This window comes from Arabidopsis lyrata (genome assembly GCF_000004255.2).
Source record: "Arabidopsis lyrata subsp. lyrata unplaced genomic scaffold ARALYscaffold_4, whole genome shotgun sequence".
NCBI classification, from domain to species: Eukaryota; Viridiplantae; Streptophyta; class Magnoliopsida; order Brassicales; family Brassicaceae; genus Arabidopsis; species Arabidopsis lyrata.
Window position 1 is genome coordinate 5,770,927 of NW_003302552.1, and position 26,547 is coordinate 5,797,473.

The window sequence follows — 26,547 nt, forward strand, 5'->3', positions numbered from 1 at the left end:
AGTGTTAGTTAAATGTCACACGCTATTATATTACAGTTTTAATCTTAAGTATTAAATAAACGTATTTCTTCTTTTATTATATAAAGTTTTATGCATCTTATGATCTTATCATATCAAAATTCTAAATAATGAGATTGCACCAATTGATGATAAGATTTGGACACATTTCTTTATTCTCCTATGATTTTAGGTCTGATTACTTTTTGATATATTGCACATTTAGTTTTTTTTTCCAAAATAGTGATGAATTGATTTTCCTATTCCTCCTAACTGAATTGAGGTTACTTTTTATCGTTTAGTTTTTTTTTTCTATTTCTAGTTTTTTTCCCATATTTTCTGAATTGATTATCTTACTTATTTGACCTGAATTTATTTTACACCATATTTTTTTTTGAATCGACTTATTCTATATATATATATATATATATATAGTAAGACTAGATCGAATATAATATTAGAGCTTAAAGTAACAATATAACATAAACTCAATAAAACGATGCGTTTTGATCTCATAGACTCAACAAAAGGACGTCAATTGATATATACAAAATAACTTTGGTAAAGATAAAATGACAATATACTTCATCGTCACCTTGTTGAGTTAAAGGACTCAAATGACCAAAACGATGTCGTTTGGTTAACAAAATAACACCTCGTCACCATCTTGTCATCTGAGTCAGTGAAAACAAATAATAGACTAATTCTGTTAAACTCAATGTAGTTTTACACTCGAATTTAATAATTGTTTCAGCGTTGGGATTGAAATATACAAGATATCGTTGTTGAGGTATAAAAACGCATCGTACTATTTGTTCGGGTTGAAATACCATTTTCCCTTCTAAGTTATAATTAGGATTGTTGCAATCTCTTAATTTGTATTTTACTACCATAATATGAATTATTTTTATTTTATTTTAAATATTTTGATCATAGTCAAAATAATTTCTAGGTTCGTCACTCGTTGGTTTTGTTCTTCCATTGTATGTGTAGTCCTTTAACCACGCATGCAGATTTCCAATCCTCTTTGATCGTAGGCCTTGTAAGGATGCATCGTGATACGTCAGTGACTGACCTAAGACCTAGCAAATACGGAAACAAAAGTCTAATCTGATTTTCTTCTATTTTCTTTCTTTCCTTATTTTCCTACGATTTCTATTTACTTTTCCTTTTTAAAAACTTATATATGTTATTGAGTAGTGATAAAGCGTCTCCTTAGAAAGAAGCTTCAAGTAAATATGGAGAAAGATGACCTAAAACCCGCCGGAAAACCTTTGTACAGGCTTTACTTCAAGGGTTTGGTAACCGAGGAAAAAGCGATGTTATTCGCAGCATTCGGCGTTGCAATTTGCGGCGACAAGGAAGATCTATTGTTTGACATGAAGGGGCCAATTCATGACCCCGCAATTACACTTTTGGAGGCTGAGCTTATAGCATTGAAGTGTGGATTAAGTCAAGCCGTGGGTTTGGGGATCAATCATATCTCAATTTGCTGCGATCATAATCAGATTTTCGAATTGGTAAGTTTTCCTTGGCTCACACGTTTATGCTTCAATCTCATAATTGATGTTTTTCCTTGAATTGTTTTAGGTCATGGGGAGATTCACTCCTGACAAAGAAAACATTGCCTTGCTAATGCGTGATGTGCAAGGCATCAGAAACAATTTGACGTCTAGCATCCCTGTTATGTTGACTCTAAGTCAATCTAATTTTGCCTACGAACTTGCAATTGAAGCAATCTCTTCTGATATCATCATAGATATTCCTCCTCAGAAAGAGACTTGCAATATATGTTTGAACGATGACATCAATGCTGATCAGATGTTTTCGGTTGATAAATGTGGTCATATGTTTTGTTCTGAATGCGTTAAACGACATATAGAGGTGAAACTACTAGAGGGAAGTTTGATCAGCTGTCCTCATTATCTTTGCAGTTCTCTGCTGAGTTCTGAATTTTGTGTCAACATTTTGACTCCTAAACTAAAAGAGATGTGGGAGAAAAAGACTAAAGAGGACTTGATTCCTGTAACGAATAGAGTTTATTGCCCAAACCCGAGGTGCTCGACTTTAATGTCGGAAACCGAGCTCTCTGGACTTATTATTGGAGTTAGGATATGCTGTGTAAAATGTGGCGAACCCTTTTGCATCAACTGCAAAGTACCGTGGCATAATAACTTTTCGTGCGAGGAGTACAAGAGATTGCATCCAAATGCTACAGAAAACGATGGAAAGCTAAAAGATCTAGCGAATGAGAAATTGTGGCGTCAATGCAGCAAGTGTAAACACATGATTGAACTTTCTTCTGGATGCGTCAGTGTAATTTGCAGGTATCATCATCTACTTTTGGATTTTCTTGACTTCGAGTTTATGTATCCAACACAAGTTACTTGATAAATGGCAGATGTGGACATGAGTTTTGCTACCGATGTGGAGCCGATGCTGGAGATTGCTCTCATGGTCATGGCTTACCTCTTACAGATGATCTGCTTTTGACACCATGCTGTGCTTTTTGCTGCTGTTCTGTTTTCTTTTTGGTGATAATTGCTATTGTTGTTGTTACTATAATATTCCTCATAAGACGGTTCTCGTAAGACGGTTATAGCAAAAACGACATAGCCACTTCAATTGATTTGTCATGATATATTCTACTTGCAATCTCGAGTGATCATCTCCTTCCAGCAACAAGCCAAGATCAATTTGATTTTTTACTAGGATTGAAAATTGCTCATCAGCCTCCTATAACATTTAATAGTCCGGAGAAGCTCTAGCTCTACCGGTGGTTTCTTTTATCACTCATCTTCCTTTGCCATTTAGGGGTTTTTGGATAAATATTGTCTTTCTTCTGTCCCAAGTTACAATCTTGGTTTAAACCCTTCTTGCTTTTTCTTCGGTACTTCCGGTCTACTGGCGGCGTATGTGATGAATATAAGCACCAGAATATTAATCTAGGATAGGCAATGGACAAGCCACACATGATTGATCAAATTGATTGATCTTTGGGCTGATAACGGTGGATTATTTGGTCCGGGTTCCATCAAACATATACATCTTCAACGCAAGATATCTCCATGTTAAATTAAAATTTGGATATCAAGTCATTGGGGAACTTAACCCACATCGATTAGAGATTAAGGGAAAGTCGTGGTGTTATTATCAAAAAATTATTTACCATTCGAGTTCGTTACAGTAAATTAATTTAGTATGGTTTTTGGTTTGGATTCGGTCGAATTTTTCCTCAAAAATATATTATTAAATACTCTTAATTAGTACTCAATTGGTTAATGGTTAACCATGTGATCGAGGCTGAGATTATTTATAACCAGTGTTCAAGAAAGCGCTAGGCGCTAATCGGGCGGTGATCCAGTGCCTAGCGCCTAGAACGCCTAATCGGGGCCTAAGATATTTTTTAGGCGGTTTAAACGTTTATAACATAAAATATTATAAATATAATATTATATATAGAAATTATATAAAATATCTATATAAAACTAAAAATTATGAAATTATAAACAAAAACTAGATAAAACATTTATTTATATTTATATTAAACAATATATAAATATTGATAACTATATATATAAATAAAACTCTAATTGAAATTGAAAAAATACATTAAACAAGATCTATGTAATTTTAGGCGGTCAAGGCAGTTATATAGGCGTCGCATGAGAGCCTAGCGCCTAGTCGGGGCCTAAGCGACCGCCTAGACCGCTTTTTAGAACACTGTTTATAACTGGTGACAGGAATATTGGTAAAATGGTAACAAAGTATTGATCCTAACCAGGCGGTCGTGGTCTGGTGGTAAAGGGCTCACAGCTGTGAGTACCGCCACCAGGGTTCGATTCCTGGCCACTGCGTATTCACATTGGCGCTCCGCAGGCCTCCAGGAGCCAACACGTGGAGAGCCGTTTGGCCGCCCACGTGGCTAGTCTGTGCGAACCGATAGCTAACACGTGGAACCCTGCTCTGTCGGCTCGCCGCCGATAGCTAACACGTGGAACCCTGCTCTGTCGGCTAGTGACAGGAAACCTGGGTTATCAAAAAAAAAAAAAAAAGTATTGATCCTTAGAATGTTTGTCCCTCCACCTAATCCTGTAATGCAGCATAGATAGTTTCGAGTAGCTAGTATTGTTTTTTTTTTTTTTCCCTTTATTAAAGGGTATGCAAATTTTATAAATAAAAGGTCCATTGAACTATTTCCGGATTTAGGCCACACATTTTCTTATTAAGGCCCAATCCACTAACATCTAACCTAACTAAACCATCTATTACAAAACCGACTAGGTTTTACTTAACCGATCTAAATCGGAGCCAAAGAAAAACCCTAATCTCTAATCGTAGAACACGACAGAGCCGCCGTCCAAGAACTGCATAAACTCGCCAGAACAAAAAATCTCCGGTGAACATGGACGACGCGTGCCGAACGGAGATGGTGATCCAGGATCTGTTGCCATCCTGCCATCGTAGAGCAGTTTTGAGGAGGAAGAAGAGGTCCGACCATCCTTTGTCGTGAATCTCCATGCTCAGTCGTGAGAGTTGAAGGCAGTAGGGAGTAGATCTGAGGACCATCGACGGTGGCTTAGCTTCATCGGGCCGGAGTCGACCTCCCCCATCACGCGGCGACCCCATGAAACTTCCAGAATCTCCAATCCCTAGATCTAACTGTCGTCTTCCCTCGTTCCTCGCCGTGAAGACTCTCTTCCACTCTGCATCGCTACTCCACCGATAGAGCTCATAACGGCATTGTCTCGCAAAATCTTCTCCTCTCTACTGCTCTCTTGATTTTGTATGGATAGCTTCACCGAGAAGTTGTAGCGGATCACGATTGAAGAACCATGAGCCACGGGGTTTCATCGTCGCCGGAATCAACAGAGACCCATCAATGGCGTAAGAGACTGTGCTCAGAAGTAGAAGAAGAATTGGGAGAGAAATTACCCGCGACTGTGATCCACACTCGACTTCTCTCCAAAACTCTCAAATCACAATCTTTCAATTTAAAGATAACTTAAATACAAAGTTACAAAACTCAACGAGGAGTAGCTATTATTGTTGCTATGACTATTAATAAGAGTAAGGGTCAACCAAGTCGCCTTGGTCTAGTGGTAGAAAAGAGAAAAGTCTCAGTCACCTGGGTTCGAGTAGAATTAGTCAACGGAGTTCTAATTCTAACATAGTTTTCCTGGATCTCAAAATTAGTCTTTGGACCTAGAAAGCTTATAGGATCACGGGTCAAAACCTATTCAAAGTTGGACTGTTTATTCCAAAATAAATCTTTTTCAATTGAAAATTTGATGTTGTCGTGTCTAGGGTAAAGTATGGTTTAAAAATTCTTATCACTAACAACGATGGAAAGCTTCAGCGAAAAAAACACGTAATATTTATTGTAAACAATGAAGTATTCCGTAACACTACTTAGTTCATTGTTATCGTTAACTCTATTAGCATTTTTAAAATTTAGCTCTCTACACGTAATGTAGTATATAACGATATAGCCACTTGTTTTACAACACAAAACAAAATAGAAGGAAGAAAATCAAATCCATGTGTTTTAAACTAACCATCATCCTCATAGGTTACGTGGGGACCGTCGAGGCACAAATTTGTTATATATATTGTATAACAGTTCAATGTTTCACGGTAAAATGGCTTATGACCAGTTAGAAACAAAAATTTAAGGAAAGGAGTTTAAAATTTAGGAAATAGGAATGATCCAGATTTAGTATGGCTACAAAAAAAAATCAATGTTTAAATTGAGAGTTTGTTCATAAGTCAAGATCTTTTTGATCTTTTGAATTGTTGGAAGAATAGAAATCGTGGTTTGGGTATATAAAACTAACCTTGGAGACAGCAATGAAAAGTTACAAGGTCGTTTATTAGCACCACATGCATAATCATAAACATATGTAAAATTGACCCCAAAAAAAAAAATGAATGTTGCACTAAAATAGGATTATGAATCCTGATACCGTATTTGTTCCTCATTACGAAAAAAAACAACATCGATATGGATCATGCTTACGTACATTCTCCTCATGTTTATTTTGAAAGATTCAAAACACAAAATATAGTCATTGCTTCAATTTTAGTCATGGTAAAACGTTTTTAGTTCTTTCTGCTACAAATCTGTCTCCAAGGTATAACTTAAGACGTAACTTATCTAATTTTTTTACCCTTTTCATTTAACTTGATGAGCTATAACTAGGATTTTTGTTTTGAATATTTGGTATTTTCACCTTTAGAACCATGTGAACACGCAGTTAAGTATGATTTGGTTTTTCTCTGGTACAGTTTTAGCTTGGGTATGGTTTAAAACTTATCTGATGGAGTAATGTTAACATAGACGCTAAGTTTTACATGGTTTGCACAATCTTACATTACTAATGTACCAAAAATTCATTATTTAAATGATTAAATGTTAAATTTATTAACAAAAAATAGTTGCTTATTTAAAAAAGAAAACCAAAGTAAAAAACCTTCTTATATCTCCGGTTTAATTGTAAATTAATTATTTATAGTGGTTATTTATTTGACCACTAGCTGTGTGATAAAACCTTCTTATATACGCACAGTTCATATGTATTTTACTATCATAATATGAATCATTTTTACTTTATTTTATTTTTAATATTTTGATCGTAGTCAAAATAATTTCTAGGTTCGTCACTCGTTGGTTTTGTTCTTCCATTGTATGTGTAGTCCTTTAAACACGCATGCAGATTTCCAGTCCTCTTTGATGGTAGACCATATAATCGTGATACGTCAGTGACTGACCTAAGACCTAGCAGATATGGAAACAAAACTCACGCTAAAGTCTAATCTGATTTTCTTCTATTTTTTTTCTAGCCTTATTTTCCTACAATTTCTATTTCTACTGACTTTTCCTTCTTTTACAAAAAAAATATATAGCTCTATATATATTATTGAGTGATAAATCGTCTCCTTAAAAAGAAGCTTCAAGTAAATATGGAGAAAGATGACCTAGAAGTAGAACCCGCCGGAAAACCTTTGTACAGGCTTTACTTCAAGGGTTTGGTAACCGAGGAAAAAGCGATGTTATTCGCAGCATTCGGCGTTGCAATTTGCGGCGACAAGGAAGATCTATTGTTTGACATGAAGGGGCCAATTCATGACCCCGCAATTACACTTTTGGAGGCTGAGCTTATAGCGTTGAAGAGCGGATTAAGTCAAGCCGTGAGTTTGGGGATCAATCATATCTCAATTTGCTGCGATCATGATCAGATTTTCGAATTGGTAAGTTTTCCTTGGCTCACACGTTTATGCTTCAATCTCATAATTGATGTTTTTCCTTGAATTGTTTTTTATTTAGGTCACGGGGAGATCCACGCCAGAGCAAGAAAACATTGCCTTGCTAATGCTTGATGTGCAAGGCATCAGAAAATCTTTGACATCTAGCATCCCTGTTCTGTTGACTCGAGACCAATCAAATTTTGCCTACGAATTTGCAATAGAAGCAATCTCTTCTGATATCATCATAGATATTCCTTCTCAGAAAGAGACTTGCAATATCTGTTTGAACGATGACATCAATGCTGATCAGATGTTTTCTGTTGATAAATGTGGTCATATGTTTTGTTCTGAATGCGTTAAACGACATATAGAGGTGAGACTACTAGAGGGAAGTTTGATAAGATGTCCTGATTATCGTTGCATATCTCTGCTGACTTATGGAAGTTGTGTCAACCTTTTGACACCTAAACTAAAAGAGATGTGGGAACAAAAGACTAAAGAAGACTCCATCCCGGTAACGAATAGAGTTTATTGCCCAAACCCGAGGTGCTCGACTTTAATGTCGGAAACCGAGCTCTCTGAACTTATCATTGGATTTAGGAGATGCTGTGTAAAATGCGGCGAACCCTTTTGCACCAAGTGCAAAGTACCGTGGCATAATAACTTGTTGTGCGACCAGTACAAGAGGTTACATCCAAATCCTACAGAAAACGATGGAAAGCTAAAAGGTCTAGCGAATGAGAAATCGTGGCGTCAATGCAGCAAGTGTAAACACATGATTGAACGTTCTTCTGGATGCCTCAGTGTAATTTGCAGGTAACATTGTCTTTAATCAGTACATCTCCTTTCGAACTTGGTTTATCAGAATTTATGTACGTATCAACTCTAGTTACTTGATAAATGGCAGATGTGGACATAGTTTTTGTTATCAATGTGGAGCCGATGCTGGATTGTGCAACCATGGTCACCACATTCCTCAACACTACTATCTTGAACACTATCCTCGACGTCGACGCCCGTTACGAACGCGGACACGGTGTCCTCAAATTTGCTGCTGGTGTTTTCTCTTATTTTTAGTGATAATTGGAATTGTTGTTATCATATTATTATGCAAGTAATATCACTATTATTAATAATAATATCATATTGATTCCATTATTACTAAGATATCTCGTTAATATATTTTAGTAATTTTTATATGTTAGTTGTTTTTTTCTTTCTTAAATTTCTTTTTGGATTAGGGAAACAAAGTTAAATGTTTTAGAAAAAACAAACACACAAATTAATCTTTTTTTATTTCTTTCCATTTTATTAATATTCTTTTTTATTTTAAAATTTAAAATTATTGACACGTGTAGCAATTTATTGATGATTAATAATTCTATAATCTAAGGGTTTACTATATATTATTGAATCATTAAACGTGACTCCATATAACGAATCTGCAAGTAGATATGGAAGAGGAAGGCACTCTAGGACGAGCAGATAACCTAAAACATGCCGGAAATCCATCACCGTCAAAATCCTCGCCGTACAGCCTTTACTTCAAGGGTTTGGTTAGTGAGGAGACGACGGAGTTATCGGCAGAATTTAGGGTTGCAATTTGCGGCTACAAGGATGGTCTGATGTTTCAGATGAAGGGTCCAATTCATGATTCACTAATCACACTTTTGGAAGCTGAGCTTATGGCATTAAAGTGCGGATTAAGCGAAGCCGTGAGTTTGGGGATCAATCATATCTCAATCTGTTGCGATAACAATCAGATTTTCGAATGGGTAAGTTTTCCTTGGCCAACACGTCTTTTACTTCAATCTTATAATTGATGTTTTGCTTTAAAACCCTTAGGTCATGGGGAGATCCGTGCCTCAGCAAGAAAACATTGCCTTGCTAATCCGTGATGTACAAGGTATCAGGAAACGTTTTACTTCTAGCATCGCGGTTCGGGTGACTCGAAATCAAGTTGAATTTGCCTATAAAGTTGGAATGGAAGCAATCTGTTCTAAGACCAAAATAGCTATGCCTACTCTGTTTCATCCGGGAAAGATAGATGTGCCTGCGCTGTTTCATCCGAAAATGACTTGCAGTATTTGTTTCGACGATGACATCAATGCGGATCAGATGTTTTCTGTTGATATATGTTGTCATGTGTTTTGTTCCGAATGTGTGAGACGACATATAGAGGTGAGACTAGCCGGTGGATATTCGGTGACATGTCCTCAATATCGCTGCAAATCTAAGCTGACTTATGGACGTTGTGTCAACATTTTGACACCTAAACTAAAAGAGATGTGGGAACAAAGGATCAGAGAGGACGCGATTCATGTAACGGATAGAGTTTACTGCCCAAACCCGACGTGCTCAGCTTTAATGTCACTAACCGAGCTGTATCAACTCACTGGAAGTAAGAGATGTTGTGTCAAATGCGGTGAACCCTTTTGCATCAAGTGTAAAGTTCCGTGGCATAATAACTTGTCGTGCAAACGTTACAAAGAGTTGCATTCAAATCGTGCGACAAACGATAACAAGCTTACACAGCTAGCAAATCAGAAAAGTTGGCGTCAATGCAGCAAGTGCAAACAAATGATTGAACTTTCTGAAGGATGCGTCCACGTAATTTGCAGGTATCATCTCTAGTCGCATCTCTTTTCGATTTCGTTGACTTCGAGTTTATGTATCAACACAAGTTACTTGACAAATGACAGATGTGGACATGAGTTTTGCTACGGATGTGGAGCCGATGCTGGATCTTGCTCTCATGGTCATGCCTATTACTTTTCGTATGAAGATCTAGAGCCAGAAGTCCTAGGGCTAATGCTAGTCAGTATTGTTGCTGTTATTATGATATTCTTCATAAGATAGTTTATATAATAGAACAGTGTAATCAGTTGTGTGCTCTGTTTTTAAGGACTTGCTTTGAGCAGAAAGTGATTAGACTAGACCAATAACTAGAGATTATTAAACTTATTGCATCAAGTCTTACAAGCAGGCTTTAGAATTTAGTGTAAAGCTGAAACTGTACGAGCCAAACTTCTAAATAACATCCCACAAGATTCCGAAAACATTAGGAGAAAAAGAGAACACATACCATTTTGCAGCGAGATTCCGTCTGTGAGATAGAGATATCGAAAAACCTGAGATGTTAATCTCATTGTCCTAAGCTTAATACTCTTAACTCTCACCAGCCTCTCATTGATTCTAAAAACTCTCAAAATAAAGAGTTATTCCCACTTCAATTACCCCAACATACACAAATACAAGAAAACGCCTTCTTCTACCAAAGGCTAGCTCCTTTATTTTCAAGACCCTACTGGAGCCATGTCTTTACCTTTGGTTGCGGCGGTTGCAGCTGCTGCTGCAGCGGCGGCTGCGGCTGCGGCAGCTGCTGCGGCTGCTGATGATGCTGAGCTAGGGGTTGATGGAGGAACAGGGTTGCTTTGCTTTGCAACTACTTCTTGACGCTTTTGCAGCTGTGGAGAGTTAAGATCGGTAAGTAATTCTTTAATCTGCTTACCAGACAGAGTTTCGTGTTGAAGCAAAGCATTTGCAAGGGCATGAAGCTCTTTGTTGTAAACTGTGAGGATGGTTTTCGCATTGTTATAAGCCTTTTCCAGAAGTTGTTTCACTTCACTCTCAATGAGAAGCCTTGTCTCGGTGCTCATGCTTTTCCCATTGTCGTCGTAGTTATGTGCCACAAGACCTACCTCTTTGCTCATACCGAATTTCGTGACCATCGCTCTAGCGAGTTTAGTTGCCTGCTCAAGATCAGAAGATGCACCCGAAGTTACCTCACTTTCCCCAAAAATCAACTCTTCGGCTACCCGGCCTCCCATACAAACATCAAGCCGAGCAAGCATCTGTTTCCTAGAAATGCTCGTCTCATCTTTATCTGGTAGTTGAGAAACCATGCCAAGAGCCATACCACGAGGCACAATGGTTGCTTTGTGGACTGGAAGAGCCCCTTCTGTGTGGATGGCAACAAGGGCATGACCACCTTCATGGAAAGCAGTCAGCTTTCTTGACTCGTCAGATATAACTGCAGATTTTCTCTCACTTCCCATCATGATTCTGTCTTTGGCAAACTCAAGATCAGACATTGTCACGTCTTTAGAACCGTCCATTGCAGCTTTTAAAGCAGCAACATTGACCAGATTCGCCAAATCAGCGCCAGAAAATCCAGGCGTTCCTCTAGCGATGATCATTAAATCAACATCTTCAGCCTTAAGTACCTGAAAACGCAGTAAAGACAGCCAACCAACAGTTCAATATTCATCCCATTTTTGTATTACAAGTCACTGAAAAATTCACTACACAGGCTAATGCCATTAGCGCAAACCCTGAGCTGTCTAGTGCATAAATAAAAGTTACCTTTGACATGTGAGACTCCAAAATCTGGCGTCGACCTTCAACGTCTGGGTTAGGTACAACAATATGGCGATCAAACCTCCCAGGTCTAACCAGGGCCTTATCCAATGACTCTGGGAAATTTGTTGCTGCAACCACAATAATTCCTTCATTCTGTTTAAATCCATCCAACTCAACGAGCATTTGGTTCAATGTCATCTTCATGTATTGCTGGTCCTTGGGATTGCGACTTCCTCCAATCGCATCTATTTCATCGATAAATATAATACAAGGGGAGCACTTCTTTGCAGCACTAAAAAGATCTCTCACTCTTCTGGCTCCAACTCCAACAAACATCTCTTCAAATTCACTACCACTGCAGGAGAAGAAAGGTACTCCAGCTTCTCCAGCAATAGCTCTAGCAAGCATAGTTTTTCCTGTCCCAGGAGGACCAACAAGCAACACACCCTTAGGAAGCTTTCCGCCCAGACGAGTGAACCTCTGCAACGAAGATAAAAAGAAAGAAAACTCAAGATGACATAGTGAGGCCAAAGAATAAAACAGTACTAACTCTAAAAACAAAATCCGGCACAGAATTCAGAGGATCAAGGTCTATATGATAACTTCACATGCTTTATGCTTTCGACTTTACACCACTAAACAAAATTTAGAAAAACACACAAACACTGTGAATTTACCTTAGGGTCGCGAAGATAATGCACAATTTCCTCTAGCTCAGCTTTTGCTTCATCAACACCCTTTACATCAGTAAATTTGGTACTCGAATCCATACTAGGTTGCACTTCTTCGTGCAAACCGAGTCCTAACAAGCAAAAATTAGTTAGAACAGAATCATCCAATATGCTATTGTATCACTGAAGATAATAAAACCAAACTACCTTTGCCAATTCCTCTATCCTCAATAAGAGCTCCAATACCAGAAATGAGTAAAAACCCAACTGCAATAGTTCGGATTGTACTCCATAGCTGTTCTTTAAAGTGAGTCCTCTCAGTTGATATCGTATGGATCGGTGCACTAGCAGTTCCAAGGACACCATCTTTTGTTTGTTTTCCTACGTTTTTAAATGCCGACAGACCTCCAAAAGTCTCTTCCTCCCTTGCAACACCAGCAATACCTAGAAGAAAACCAAAACGTTTACCAATATTTTATAGAGAAATGGCTCACAAGCTGCAAATACAAATATGAAACTAAGGACACTATCCATTAAGAATCAGACAAGAAGTCTCTCCCTCCTTACCCACCTCTTTGCAATGTTCGTACCAGCTCACTTTGATCCAGCCTATCAACTTTGACCAATGCCTTAATGTATTCAGACAACGCAGAGGCATTCGAATACAAAGATGGTTGGCTCTCAAACATTCTGATAACAGCCTCAGGGTCATTTCTCCGATAAAGCTCTCTCAGATGTGCAACCTCATTAACTTCTTCTCTATCACGCACTCTCCGAGCAAAGCTACCAACATAACTCGATTGAAACCTCGTTCGCGGTAAAGAAGCTCCACCACCACCTACAGCTATAGATCAAAAATAACCCATTAACATCAAAAACACTTCTGAAACAACAAAACTACTCATAACACGATAAAAATATACCTCCAGTAACTCCCACTCTAGGAAAGGAAGAGTAAGCTCTAACAAGTAAGCTTCTTAAGCTGCTCAATTCCCTTTCATGACTCGAAACCTGTCATCGATGAAGAAAATCAATGGTAATGAGTTAAAATTACTAATCCCAAACTCAAAATAACACTAGAAAACACATAAAAACCAAAATCTTTTGATAAAGGTGAAATCTTTTACCCATTCTGAATCAAAAAAATTAAAACTTTTTTTTTTGCCAATATCAAAATTAGGTGAATTGGGTATTCAAATCAATCAATTAACAGTATCCCAGAGACAATCTAGAATCTTAAAAGACAACATTTTGAGGGCAGAGAAGGTTTGGAGCGTCTAGGGTTTGAAAAATATCATCTTTAGCTTATGAATCACAAAGATCTTGATAAAACCCATTATAAATGATATCAAATTAGATCAAATCCACTACAGTATTAACCAAATTCGAAACCTTTTTCGTATTAATATTACATAAAAGGAGAAAAATGTAAAAAAAAAAACCTTGGTGATGATGCGCCTCCAAGCCATCAATCAAATCTCTCCTTCACGGTGTCTGTTAATGTCCGAAAATCGAAGTTCCTCGATCTATATCGGAAACAAAAGACTTCTTCTTTGTGTTTGGGAAGAACCGTTCTAATCTTATTCCCTAAAGTCTTGAAAACACTAAATTACCCGTGAGAGACCTGTTTGGTTTATCGGGTGAGAGAGAAAATTGTGCAGCAGGTGAAGACACGCACGAGATATGTAGGTCGCCTCTGAAGTTAAATTACATAAATATCCTTGGACATACCCAAACCCAATATTTCATTTTAGTGGGCTTTTTCTGGCGGCCCGAATTAAAAGAAGGACCTAGAAGTATTTCAGCATTATTACTAACTAGAAGCATTTTAAGTGGAAAAGAGACTGAATCAGTGAGATTGAAGCATTATTATTACTAACTAGAAGCATTTGAAATCTGGTTAAAAAAAAAAAAAAAAAGAAAGAAACATTTGAAATCTGATTTTTTTTTTGGTTACTCACAGTAAATCCCTAAGCCTATGGAGGGGCCTAAGACTAATCTCTGGAGAGAGGATATTCCACTGGTAGAGTTCCCTCCAGGTTTTCAAATGGGTCGTAAACAATGGGCTCATACCCATGTTGACAAAGGGATAAAGCTGAGCAATTCTGCGTCTAGGGAGAATCGATCACTGGCCTAGACCAACAGGGCGACTCTTCCACCAAGCTAGAACCACTAGCCCACCACCTCTGGTTGCATTTGAAATCTGATAAGACTTTAACTCTAATGGAGTTGACTTTAACTTCACTAACCAATAACATTATAACACCACCTTAGTCTTTTTTGTTTTGTATTTTTTTTGTCAACAATGTAACTTTTTTTTTATCAACAGTGAAACTTTTAGTCTTTTACTCAATTCTTAACAAAAGAGGAATAAACCATGTTACTACTTAAGAACCGGTGTCATAAATATTATTGTGTTTCAACTTTCAATTTATGAATAGTTTTATTTATAATAAATATATATATTTGAGAAATTAATTTGTATTGATAGTAAAATATATACATTGATGAATAGCCGACAAAATATTATATATATATATATATAATATTGATGAATATAATGCATAAATGTTTCACCAATTTGGTGTGAGATTTATAATTAGATGGAAGGTGTAAAATATCATTTTAATAAAATTATAAGAAAAAGTGATAATTGTGTTGAATGACACACATTAAATTATTTATTTAGAAGAGACAATTTGTATAAATTTTATGTTATATACTTAATCCGGTATAAGAATATATATATATATATATATATATATAATTTAAATCTACGTCATTCTACAAAAGATCTTTGGATATTCATGTCTTAAAATCTTTTCATCATGTCTCATCTTTTAAAAATCTCAATAAAATATAAAAGTCACTAGAATATTGATCCATAATCTAATTGTATTGATGTGTCTCACGGTCTTTACTGTTGAAAACTTATCTCAAGTAGCAATATGTAAAATCAAAACTAGCTTCAAAAGCATATAAATCAAAGAAAGTGATATATATGTTTCGTGTTGTCACCAACATATGAGCAAGATCTCAAAGGCTCTTCGGATAAAAAAATCTTTAATCACTTTAAACATTGACAATGTATATTCAACTAATGCTAAGGAAATATGCAGTTCATATGACTAATGTCATCTAAGTACAACTTAGCTAATTTCATTAATTTTGAGTAGAGCTGGCAATTGGGTGGTCCGTCCATGGGCTAGTCCAGTCCAAACCATTACGGACGGCTATGGACACACCCGAAAAAAATTGATCCAATTGGACCAAAGACCAATTTTGTGTGCGTGACACAATGGGTAAGACCAATTTTGTGTGCGTGACACAATGAGTAAGATAAATTATTGTGCAATTTATTAGACGTACGATATGTGTTTTATTTTTTAATAATTAATTAGTCAATATTCTAATGAAAAATAGGTGAAGTTACAATTTTTGTACAAAGTTACGTAGACTTTTTTTTTTGATCGAAAGAATATGTTAAGAACATTGTACCATTCTATTTTACTATAACAGGTTAGTAATTGTATTAATTTGACATGTAAAATAAATAAATTAGAGTTTATAAAACAAACAATATATGAAATATAGAAATGGTTTAGTCATTAATTCACAAATATAATGAAATGCAAACATAGAGCTAGTGAATAGTGTAATTTTGTTTAGGGTTTGTCCTTTTGTTGGAGAAGGAAGAAAATATAGGAGAAAAATATGACAAAATTGCAAAATATAGGGACTATAATTAAATTTGAGTTATTATTAAACGCTTATGGTCTAGCTTATTTTTTCTAGCCAAACTCTCACTTCGTATGACCTACATTTCCGAAAAACGTAATAAATGATAACTAAGTAAACTATGTATATGATATAAGAATATGTTTAGTGGTCGATAGAATTCTAGATAAAAATTTATAAAATCAGAGAATATCCACCAGAAGTCGAAAGAGCACTACCAGTAAAGCAGTAATATACATGCTACTTTACAATATAACTTTGATGCGAGCAATTCCTCAACTCTACACATGCATTTTAAGCAAGAATCATGATCAATCATCATGCATATAGGTCATTCCACATTAAATAAAATGCAAAGATTTATAAAGAAAAAAGATATCATATGTTTTCCCTAACACCACACAAAACATATTGAAATGGGGTGAATCACACGGTATTTGAGGAAGACATAATCATAAGTGGAAAGTTGTTTGCGGAAGATGACAAGGATAGGCTTACGGGCTTGATGTTTTCTCGTTTTGTTGTGTTTTGTTATCTATTAGCAAAATAAGATAGCAAAAATAAAAATTAGATTAAAACATTTAACTCTTTGTTTCAAATTTTAGAAAAAATACTTAAAAGTGGATTTTCCCCAATTATTGGGTCGCATGGAATTTAAATAAGGTTGGGTGGTTTGTACTAAATTCTTGATGAAATAAAAATAAAATAATAACTTTGAAGAAATGATTTGATTTATTTGATTAAAAAGGTAAATTAGACTAGAGACATATTTTTTGAACAAAAAAAAAAAGACTAGATACATATTTTATAAGCCCATATAAACAAACAAATCAAAGCAGTGTTGATTGACCCCACTAGGATATGAGTGGGTCTGTCATGCATACACAAATGTTATTATATTTTGTTAAGTAGATTAACATGTTGAAACACTGACATTTTAGTTCAATTTGAAAAATCATTGTTAGTGTAGAATTTTACATATTTTATTAATGTCGAATTGTCGAATTTTACACATTTTAGTTCAACTAGGCCAGTACCCACCTAACGTGCATGATTTTTCATCCATAATTTGTTAGTTATAACAATTCACATCAACTGAATTAATTTGATAAAATATTATTTTTAGTGCGTTTTTAGTAATCATTTTAATGCATTTCTACAACTCTAAAGTAAATAATTCATTCTAATTTTTATTTATTTTTAATTACATTGTTTAACACTTATTTAAAATTATCTATCTTAAAAACAATAAATACATTTTGTTATCTTTAAAATATATTTAAATAAATGAAAAAGTAATTATGTTGATTTAGTATCTTATATTTGCCTAAAAGTAAACCCTAAATCATATATATGAAAATTAGACAACTATCTCCATCTTTTCGCTACGTCAGCAGTTGAGAGATTGCCATGTGTCAATCTAGTATATGAAAACATGAAATAAATTCTAAACAAACAACTTATGAAATGTTAGTTATATATTAGGCTCCGATTGGTGACAAAAAAAAGAACAATAGGAACAGGAAAAAAAAGGAATGAAAAGGAACAAAAATGAAAGGAAAATGATCAAAACCAGGAACCAAAAGGAACATAAGAATTGAATAAATGATTATGGTAAATGGTAACCAAAAAATTGAACAAATATTTAACATAATAATTATTAAAAATTATGTATTTTATTTAGTTTATAAATTTTATTTAAAATTAATGTTTTATTTTAATTTGAAACGAAATATAGTATAAATTCAAATATTTTATTTTAAAATAATATAAATTTCACTTGAAAGCATTTATTTATTTATTTTAGTATAAATACTAATTTAAAACAAAGTCATAATATTCATTTAAATTAAAGTTTTGATAAAAGTTTTTTTATACATAAATATATAATAAAAATATAGGAATTATTTATGTATAAAAATGTAAATATCATCAAAAAAGCTATTTTAAAATTATATAAAAATTAAAAACGAATTTTAAATTTTTGTTCCTTGTTGTTCCTCTACAATTTGGGGAGGAACAATTTTGTTCTATCATTCTTTTTTTTTTTAGGAATGAAGAGGAAAAATGTAGGACCCACATGTCTGAAAATGGAACAAAAATTCTTTATAAATGGTAAAAAAAATGAGGAACAAAAAGAACATGACATTCCTACTCATTCTTTTCCTCAAAATTGGTTACCAATCAGAGCCTTAGTGAAAATTACCTAGTTTGACACAAATTTTGAGAATAATAACTAGATTAACACCTAATATTTGTGGTTAACTAGAATAACACAAATTTTGTGTAAAAAAACCAAAAACCCATTTTATTTTCAGTTCTACCAAAATAAAAAATATATAAACATATAAACTTAAATTAAAAATAAATATATAAAGAAAACATTTGTCTTCTTTGTACCCTAATCTCCCTAGTTAATCATTTTTTTTCCAGCCGACACAAAGAAAAAAAATTCACGACTTCTCTCAAATCGAACTCCACTTCTCTGTTGCATATCTTGCCACCGCCGATTAGAGGAGAGTAGCCATAGCCGCCGGTGCTCCTTCTCTGGAGAATCCGCCGTCAATTTGATCCGTCGTGCTTGACTATTTCCATTCTCTGGAGGTTCTTTTATTTTTCAGCGTTCGGCGCTTCCACATCGTCCCGTCATCTCCGGCGACTCCCCAAAACCCTAATCTTTGTTTGCCATCGACGCTAGAGTCTCTGTGGGTCTGCTTTGCGAGTGCTTCTTCCTTTAATCCTCCCCTCTTATCACTGTTGCCGTTCTTCCTCCATTGATGACATCTTCCTTCTCAATTGACCATCCATGAGTTTAATTTGTACTCCTAAGGTTGAAGAAAAATAGTTTCCGCCAATGCAATGGTGCTTGATATGAAATTGGATTGTTGTAGCTAGAGATTAATGTTATATTAGTGCCATGGTGACATATTGTTTGTGGAAGCTTCTTTTGCCATTGGATTAGTTTGAGTTATCACAAGTTTTCGTTTCCATTTTTTTAGAAAATCGTCTATTAGCTGATTGATCTATTGCTCATATTATTTGGTGTTCCATGATATTTTTTGTATGTTTGGTAATGACATCTTCCAGTAGTGTCTCCAAATATCTTCCTCGGCTCTATGAAGAAGGAAGATCTCCTTTACAACATAGGATCATGAACCACAATTGCTACGTGTCCAAAATAGGGGTCATGAGAGAAGGTTTAGGCATGGATGTGTAGGATGAATTGAAGAAATCATGTCTTGGAGTATAATGGCAAATCATTCGATGGCCTTTGCAATAAAAACATGTTAGCTCTACGGATTAAACTTGCTGTAGAAATATATGACGAAGTCAAAGAGTTAGACGGACCGGTGAAGTCTGATTCTCGTCGTAAATACTTCAATATCCCTCACCTGAAGGATTCATAGTAGTGTAGTCTCTTTGTTTTATGTAATCACTGAGTGGTAGTATTTTATTTTTTATTTTCAGGATTTTAAACCTTGTTTTACCGACTTAACTTTTGCATACTTATGTTGGTCACTGGTTAGATTTTTATTTGTACTTGTCTTAATATTCTAGAATTTTATGTGTTTTTAGATTATTACAGTTTTTAGAATTAATTCCAAAAACAAAAACAAGACATGTCTCATGAGAAACACGTATTAGATATCATAATGAGGTTTAACATCTTTGACGAGCCTTATGTTAAAAAAAAAAAGAAACGACAGATTAAAGGACATTGTGAGATAAACGATTACATATTCATGGGATGGGTTTTGAATTCTTCTAAAAACAGAGTAAATGACAACGACAATGTGCAAAATTTTGTTCCGATTCAACCCGGTAACTTCTGCGACAACATCTTCAAAAGCTTGTAGTTCAACACGACATCATATTCTCTGTGATCCAACCCGTAATCTTCATACACCATTCGAATGCAATCAACATAATTGGTTTGGCGATTACCTTCTAGAATACGACAACCCCTAGCATTATCAACAACAAACAACCATCAGTTTTTTTCATAAATTCAACTACCACATATGAGAATCATCTGGTCCATATCCAATCCATTGCCTTTGCTTTGTGATTTTGTTTTTCTAAACCTAGAAACGAGATTTCTTGAACCCAAAATTGAGAGGAAAAATATCAAAACAATATGAAGATTGCTTCTACTCCAACGACAAGTAAAAAGAGATTAACTCCAATAGGAAAAATGATGAACTCGAACAAAGTACCAAAACGAAAAAACGTAATCTATTGCTCATGTTGATTCAATGGAGAAAAGATTAAGGAGGCTACGTTTTTTTCAAAAATCCTAGAATTAATATGCCCACATGCTGTCAAAAAGTATATATATATATATATATATATATATATATATATATATATATATATCCACATTTAATGTTTTTCGTGGTAAATATGGTAATTGATCTAATAAGTCTGTCATGACAAGGAAGAAATAAAACTGTCACCACTATAAGTATGTAGCTAGGGATTCAAAAAATGGTCATCGTAGCTAGGGATTCAAAATTACAAATATGTCGTAACATAAAACATTACAAAGGTCATTCTAGCAATTTTGTTTTTACTTTAACAAATCTGCCATCAAACTGGCAGCTTTGTGGTAATATAACTTAATATGTCACAATATAAAACAACACTGTCATAACATCAAACATTACGGGGGGTGTATTGAAGAAAGAATTTGGAGTGATTTGAGTTTTAATGAGTTTTGACATGATTTTGGTGAATTTTGGTGAATTAAGGAATTTGATATCAAAACTCTCTCAAATCCCACCTAAAACCATGGGATTTGGATATTTGAATTTTTAACTAAAATGTTCTCTGAAATCCCACCAAAAACCACTCAAGTCATTTCAAATCCACAACTTAAAATGTTTTCAATAACAGTGGATTTGATTGTAGAATTTAAAATCACTAATCCAATAACACTTGATTTTAAAAAGATTTTTAAAATTCATGTTTGAATAACATAAGATTTATCTTTTTAATACAAATCATTTCAAATCCTTTATTGAATACACCCCCCTACATTTTCAAAAATAAATATGCTGTTACACGATAAATTTTTGGTAACAATATAAAAATCTGTCTTAACTTATAACAAATCTTCTACCATTAAACGTCAATCTAGTTATTAATTTTTAGTCAACAAATCTGTTACAACATGCCAGTTTTTTTTTAGAAAATTATAAATCTGCCGCTTCCTACAAAATAAATCAGCCAGACATTACAATAGGTCTGTCACAAATTGTTAAAGTCTGTGGTTGAATAAAAAAAATCTGTCAAAAAAAATAAATCTGCTACAATTCTTTTAGTGTGTGGTAACCATATTCTAAAAAATATGTCAAGCAAATAAGTCTGCCAAAAAAAATCTATCACAAACAAATAAGTCACAACTATACAACAGACTTTTGTAAAATTGCCGGAATTAATTTTAAAGGGTATTTTTGTATGTTTTTTTTTACACATGAGACAAGGTTATACATGAAAATAACTCATTTAACCCAAATTATTTTTGAGACAATCTAGTAGTTAAACTCAATATTTGGTTAATCTAGTAACTTTCCCATTATATTATTATTACATTATTACCAATATAGATGGGTCAATGAATTATAAAACCATAGAGGAAACGATATCTAAAGATCTGGGAAGAGTAATACATTAATTAAAAGCGTAACAACTGCAGTAATGTTAAAAGACGAAAACACCCCTATTCTGCAGAGAGAGACGGCGCAATCGTTTGCCAAATCTGAGAATTTAATGCGAGACAAACCTGATGCAAAAATTGTGTAAGATTCCACCGGCCATATGGGGAAAATAAAGATTTACCAAAACAAAATCATTATGTTCAGCCACACAATGAAGTCATCCAAACAATGAAGTCAGATATTGATAGATAATTAAGAACGTAGCGGGTAACAATATTAACGGCTAACAACAAATTTGATAATGGTTAACTACGTTATCCAAAAATAGGAACACAATATCGAAACGCAAGACCAATAAAGAAGGTAAGTAATGCAACAAATAAGAAGCGGTGAATCAGTAATATAAAATGTGACAAATGTAAAGTATAACTAGTAGGGTAACAAACAAAGTAGACGATAACAAGCGTCTTTCCATTAAAATGAGCGAGCCTTAAAAAGCTTTAAGAATCTATGAAAATAGAAAAAAGTAACAAAAATAATAATCATTATCATAGGTACGGTCGCTAAATAAGTTATCGGCTAACTAATATAACGGGTAAATACGTTATTCCTCTCAAAGTTTTCATCTTGTTGTAAACATTTGCCCTCTCCCCAAGAGGTACTTCACCGGCGGCAATAAGCCGATGAGGAAGTTACAGATCTTCCATCTGAAAAAAACAAAGGGTCATTACACCTGATAGTAAGATTTTCAATTTCTAACAAGTATCAATCCCTAATACACATGCCATTGTAGTATATTAGGTTTATCAATCCAATCTCAGTGTGACTGCAAGCATTCAAGATATGAAACAGAAAGCGAATAAGTCAAGCCAATTATGAAACGGTTTTGTGTGTTTCTATTGATCCTAAGCAACCAATTTAACATGCAAATACCGATATTAAAAGCATAAAAAGAGAACTAAACAGCAAGTAAACAAGGACAAGAAGTAAACTAAAGACCAGAAACTATCATGCAAAAGCTTTGGAAAAGAAACTAACAACCTAACAATGCAGAGGAGCGCTCTAGGCCTAACAGGTCGAGTAGAACACAAATACTAACAGAAACAAGATTTAAACAATCAATAGAGATAAAAGGTCATGAGGAATGGGGTAATCGATTATGGCAGTCTCCTTAGTCTACCTAGGTGGTTAACAAACTCAATCAAGCTATCCCTAGACAATAGATTCGAATACAAATCAATCCACTCTCGTGACAGAGATTCTCAAGCTAAATCACTTTCATACTCAATTCTCATTGAAGAAATATAACCTAGCAGGCATTATGATTCAATCTAATAAAGTCAATAAGCATTCTAAACATCCAATCTCTTGGGCTAGAGTATGCAAATCTCTGGAATAGTTGGTTCAGACATTTCATCAAACACCTTTTGGGTGTGGAAATGTCTGAGATCAACTTCCAATTGATCAGAGAGGAAATAGCATTAAGATCTACTAAACCAGAAGGGAAATCAAGCAATTCTACACTTAACCACCTAAATATACTAAGGATTCCACACCTAATTTATCCCATCCTCAAGAACCCTAATCCACTACTCAAGAACACTGAAGAACATCATGCATAAAAACCCAGAAAACGTTTCAAACCCAAAAATCATTGAAAAGCAAGTATGTTATAGATAAGAGACAGATCTACAACTTTGATGAAGAAAAGAAATGCAAAAACTCAAAGGATCAACAGGAAAAACGATTACAAAAACTAGGGTTTATGAGAGAACAAAGGAATATCTGCTGAGTAAAAAGAATATCCGCTGGATAAAAGGGTGTACCCCTATTTATAGGAAATACTAGGTTGCCCTAATTAGCTACAAGACAAAATAGAGAGTCGGCGGAGACCAACTCGACGTGACGTCGAGCCTGCGTGGTCGAGTCCGTGTCCAGACAGCTTCTTGACGTCCTACTCGACGTGTCATCGAGTCCATGTGGTCGAGGGGGAGTGATTCTTCAAAGGGTGCTCCATGATGGTGTCCTACTCGACCTCACGTCGAGTTGGTGTGGTCGAGTCCAACCCTTGGTGGTTTCTGAGCGCCTGCTCGACCTCCTGTCGAGTCCAACCAGTTTTCTGCATATGTCTCCATTAAAACCACCATAACTCTTGCATCAAAGCTCTGATTCGCTTGAAATCACCTCCGTTGGAAAGGTAACTCAATTTCCTATAACTTGTATGAAGAGCTCTGAAGCTAAATCGCAATGCAAGACTTCCATCTGAGTCGATATTTGAGGGACTTCAGACTGGCTCTGAATCATCAATTCTCTTCTTTGCATCCATTAAGTCCCAAATAAGCTCCAAATACCTGAAACACATCCAATATGCAATATGCGATGCCATGCAATGAAAATCGTACTAAGTGATGAAAATGATATGAAAATGACTATGGATGCAATGAAAAAGAGATGAAACTTAGCTAAATGCACGAGAAAAGTGTGCTTAAAAGCGGTAAAATATAGAGACACCAACTCCCCCAAACTTAGCTCTTGCTTGCCCTCAAGCAAATAAATAGAACTAAGCTGGAGAAGAGGTTTGAAAGTGGAGACTCAGAACCAAAACATGCATATAGAGTAAGTGAATTCAATGTCCAGGTTGCTAATTCTAGAATGCAAGGTTGACTGATCCCTACTTAAAAACATTAGCCATCTCCTTCACATCTCAACCTAACCTCTGCCTTAATCAAATCAAGCATTCAAATCTGTACATTCCCTTTAACATTTATTAAGTAGGAACCGTGAATCATACTATGCAATGGATATGAACACATTTGGCTAAAGGGTAAAGGTTTTAGAGACAAAGATGGTCCCTTAAAGATCTGGTTTAAATCGCAACAGGGGATCTCTCAAGAATGATTGAGCTTTAGTAGAATGCTAAAGGTGAGTATCAAGTTATGCATACAAGGATAAGACCCCATCTACCCAGAATGTAATCAATATCAACCCAAATAGAGGTCCTATTTCTAATCCCAAAATCATGAACTTAACTCTACCCTTTTGCATTCAAAGTATTTACAGACTTTACTCAAATCATCCCTTTTCTTTTCTTTGCTTTCTATCCTAGGAGAAGCTTTCTTACTGCTCTGTCTAGCGGATCGGGTTTATTTAAAAACTAGGGTTCCCTTTTCTTTCTTCTTATAAACACAAAGCTTTTGCCCAATCTCTTTAAGCTATTTACAGAACCCCTTTTTCCTTTACTTTAGCACACCCAAATCCTTTACTAGACTTCTCTTACTTTAGCTACTTCTCCTTAGGACTCTTTTCCCTTTCCTTTTCTTTCAATGATGAACACAACCTTTTCTTTCTTTTAAACACAACCCAAACCCAGAATTAAGCACCCACCTAGTCCTATCTGGTCCAGATAACGTGAACCAGAACTACATGAGATACTATCCTTGTCGTTACAGACCTAACACTTTCTACCAAGCTCAATCGGAATAAAGCCTCACATTCACACACAAATGGTAAAGGGCTTGAAAGAAGGTTAAGGCTAAGGCTGGGGAATAACTGCTCCAAAGATGGGAGTCAGCTACTTGGACTAGCAAGAGTGATCAAAAGGTAAAAGAAAGTCCAAGTATTTTAAGGTATCCATGAGTTCATAGCACAATGCACAGCATGATAATTATAAGTCAAAATTCAAGTTCAAATAGATAGGGAAATGCATCAGATCAAAGCGAGATTCGACTAAAAATAAGAAAGTCAAGCGTTGAATTCAAAAGATGGTGCGGTCTTACTTCAAGTTCAGTCGATTATGCATTAGAGAACTAACAACCAGGGAACTGAGTTCTACTTAGTGAATAGGCATATTTACAAGGTTATAATCATCATAATCTCCGATGCAAATGCATGATGCAACAGCTCTAAGTGAAAGCATACTAAAACAATCCTAAAATGACAATGCAAGCTATATGAACACTCTTTTTTTGAGAAATCATTTTTGAAAAATTTCAAATTTTTATGGTTTTTCTATGCCTTAGATGCAATGATGCAAAATTTGAAATAAGAAAACAAAACGCAATGTCAAATACTCCCTGAGCCCTCCCCCAAACTTAAATTACACAGTCCTCTGTGTAACAAGCATTTGGAAGAGAGTACTCAGGGCAAACCAATAGAGAAACAAAATGAAATGTCGTATATACAATGGTGAATTGGAGTTGTTACCTCATGGATGGGTGAAGAAGGAGGTGACTGACCTGGTACAGGTGGGCTTCATGGGCTAACTCGACGTCTCATCGAGCAGGTACGTCGAGTAGGGCTTCGGTTTTGGTTTGGAGTGACACCAAGGGGCAAGCTCGACTTCACGTCGAGGAGGGCAGGTCGAGTCAAGTCCACTCATTCTGTTTTGCGCCTTGGCTTCCTTAAAACGCTTTATCCTGAGACACTTAAGCAAAAACATCAAAAATAACAATGAAATAACTAATATTTACAAGGGTAGACATGGGACTTCCTCCCAAGTGAGCTTGTTTAAAGTCTTTAGCTTGACTTCTCACATTGAATGAGCTTAGGGTGGATTGTAGAGAGCAAATGAGGTCTCCTCTGTCCTGCAGGTGGATGAATCATCAAACTTAGCATGCTCTCTTGACAAATCTGCAGTTGAGTACTCAATGGCCCTTTTCTCATAGTAAGCTTCTTGTTGATCAACTGGATAGTCTTCTGCTATAGACCATTCTGAAGTGAATTCACTCCCCTTTGCGCTGACCAGAGTAGACGCTTCATCATTTGGGATGTCCTTGAATTGGAGTGGTACTTGGTTGGCTATCCCATGGAGCTTCTTGATTTGATCCTTCAGCTCTCTCACAGTGCCTGTTAGCTCCCTTATGGCTTTATCC

The 26,547-nt window shown here is 35.4% G+C and overlaps 5 protein-coding genes across 5 annotated transcripts; 3 read left to right on the forward strand and 2 right to left on the reverse strand.

The window, feature by feature from the left end:
- Positions 1–1,184: 1,184 nt before the first annotated feature.
- On the forward strand, positions 1,185–3,110 carry LOC9316813 (E3 ubiquitin-protein ligase arih1). The gene is made up of 3 exons (XM_002878879.2): positions 1,185–1,517; positions 1,588–2,324; positions 2,399–3,110. Exons 1-3 carry the CDS (start codon positions 1,236–1,238, stop codon positions 2,586–2,588), a joined length of 1,209 nt encoding a protein of 402 aa, XP_002878925.2. The 5' UTR covers positions 1,185–1,235; the 3' UTR covers positions 2,589–3,110.
- An 847-nt stretch (positions 3,111–3,957) lies between these two features.
- On the reverse strand, positions 3,958–4,733 carry LOC9314993. Its single transcript, XM_021027960.1, is given in 3 exon segments — positions 3,958–4,346; positions 4,349–4,519; positions 4,661–4,733. Coding segments are annotated over 3 exon segments (306 nt in total). The 3' UTR covers positions 3,958–4,284.
- A 2,227-nt stretch (positions 4,734–6,960) lies between these two features.
- Positions 6,961–8,065, forward strand: LOC9316814 (probable E3 ubiquitin-protein ligase RNF144A-A). The gene is made up of 2 exons (XM_021029948.1): positions 6,961–7,248; positions 7,325–8,065. The coding sequence occupies exons 1-2, from the start codon at positions 6,961–6,963 to the stop codon at positions 8,063–8,065; spliced, it is 1,029 nt and encodes a 342-aa protein (XP_020885607.1).
- A 631-nt stretch (positions 8,066–8,696) lies between these two features.
- Positions 8,697–10,209, forward strand: LOC9314994 (probable E3 ubiquitin-protein ligase RNF217). The gene is made up of 3 exons (XM_002878881.2): positions 8,697–9,020; positions 9,091–9,866; positions 9,948–10,209. The coding sequence occupies exons 1-3, from the start codon at positions 8,700–8,702 to the stop codon at positions 10,102–10,104; spliced, it is 1,254 nt and encodes a 417-aa protein (XP_002878927.2). The 5' UTR covers positions 8,697–8,699; the 3' UTR covers positions 10,105–10,209.
- On the reverse strand, positions 10,188–14,069 carry LOC9314995 (ATP-dependent zinc metalloprotease FTSH 4, mitochondrial). Its single transcript, XM_002880701.2, has 7 exons — positions 13,721–14,069; positions 13,202–13,289; positions 12,850–13,122; positions 12,486–12,722; positions 12,285–12,409; positions 11,611–12,087; positions 10,188–11,471 (listed from the first exon to the last, which is right to left on the reverse strand). The coding sequence occupies exons 1-7, from the start codon at positions 13,745–13,747 to the stop codon at positions 10,542–10,544; spliced, it is 2,157 nt and encodes a 718-aa protein (XP_002880747.1). The 5' UTR covers positions 13,748–14,069; the 3' UTR covers positions 10,188–10,541.
- Between the last annotated feature and the right edge of the window lie 12,478 nt (positions 14,070–26,547).

Coding starts and splice junctions, on each gene's coding strand:
- LOC9314995 (XM_002880701.2), bottom strand. CDS start 13,747: ATGGCTTGGAGGCGCATCATCACCAAG. Junction 13,290..13,720: donor GGAGGCGCATCATCACCAAG/GTTTTTTTTTTT, acceptor CATCGATGACAG/GTTTCGAGTCATGAAAGGGA. Junction 13,123..13,201: donor TAGAGTGGGAGTTACTGGAG/GTATATTTTTAT, acceptor TTTGATCTATAG/CTGTAGGTGGTGGTGGAGCT.
- LOC9316813 (XM_002878879.2), top strand. CDS start 1,236: ATGGAGAAAGATGACCTAAAACCCGCCGGAAAACCTTTGTACAGGCTT. Junction 1,518..1,587: donor ATAATCAGATTTTCGAATTG/GTAAGTTTTCCT, acceptor GAATTGTTTTAG/GTCATGGGGAGATTCACTCC. Junction 2,325..2,398: donor TGCGTCAGTGTAATTTGCAG/GTATCATCATCT, acceptor GATAAATGGCAG/ATGTGGACATGAGTTTTGCT.
- LOC9316814 (XM_021029948.1), top strand. CDS start 6,961: ATGGAGAAAGATGACCTAGAAGTAGAACCCGCCGGAAAACCTTTGTAC. Junction 7,249..7,324: donor ATGATCAGATTTTCGAATTG/GTAAGTTTTCCT, acceptor TTTTTTATTTAG/GTCACGGGGAGATCCACGCC.
- LOC9314994 (XM_002878881.2), top strand. CDS start 8,700: ATGGAAGAGGAAGGCACTCTAGGACGAGCAGATAACCTAAAACATGCC. Junction 9,021..9,090: donor ACAATCAGATTTTCGAATGG/GTAAGTTTTCCT, acceptor TAAAACCCTTAG/GTCATGGGGAGATCCGTGCC. Junction 9,867..9,947: donor TGCGTCCACGTAATTTGCAG/GTATCATCTCTA, acceptor GACAAATGACAG/ATGTGGACATGAGTTTTGCT.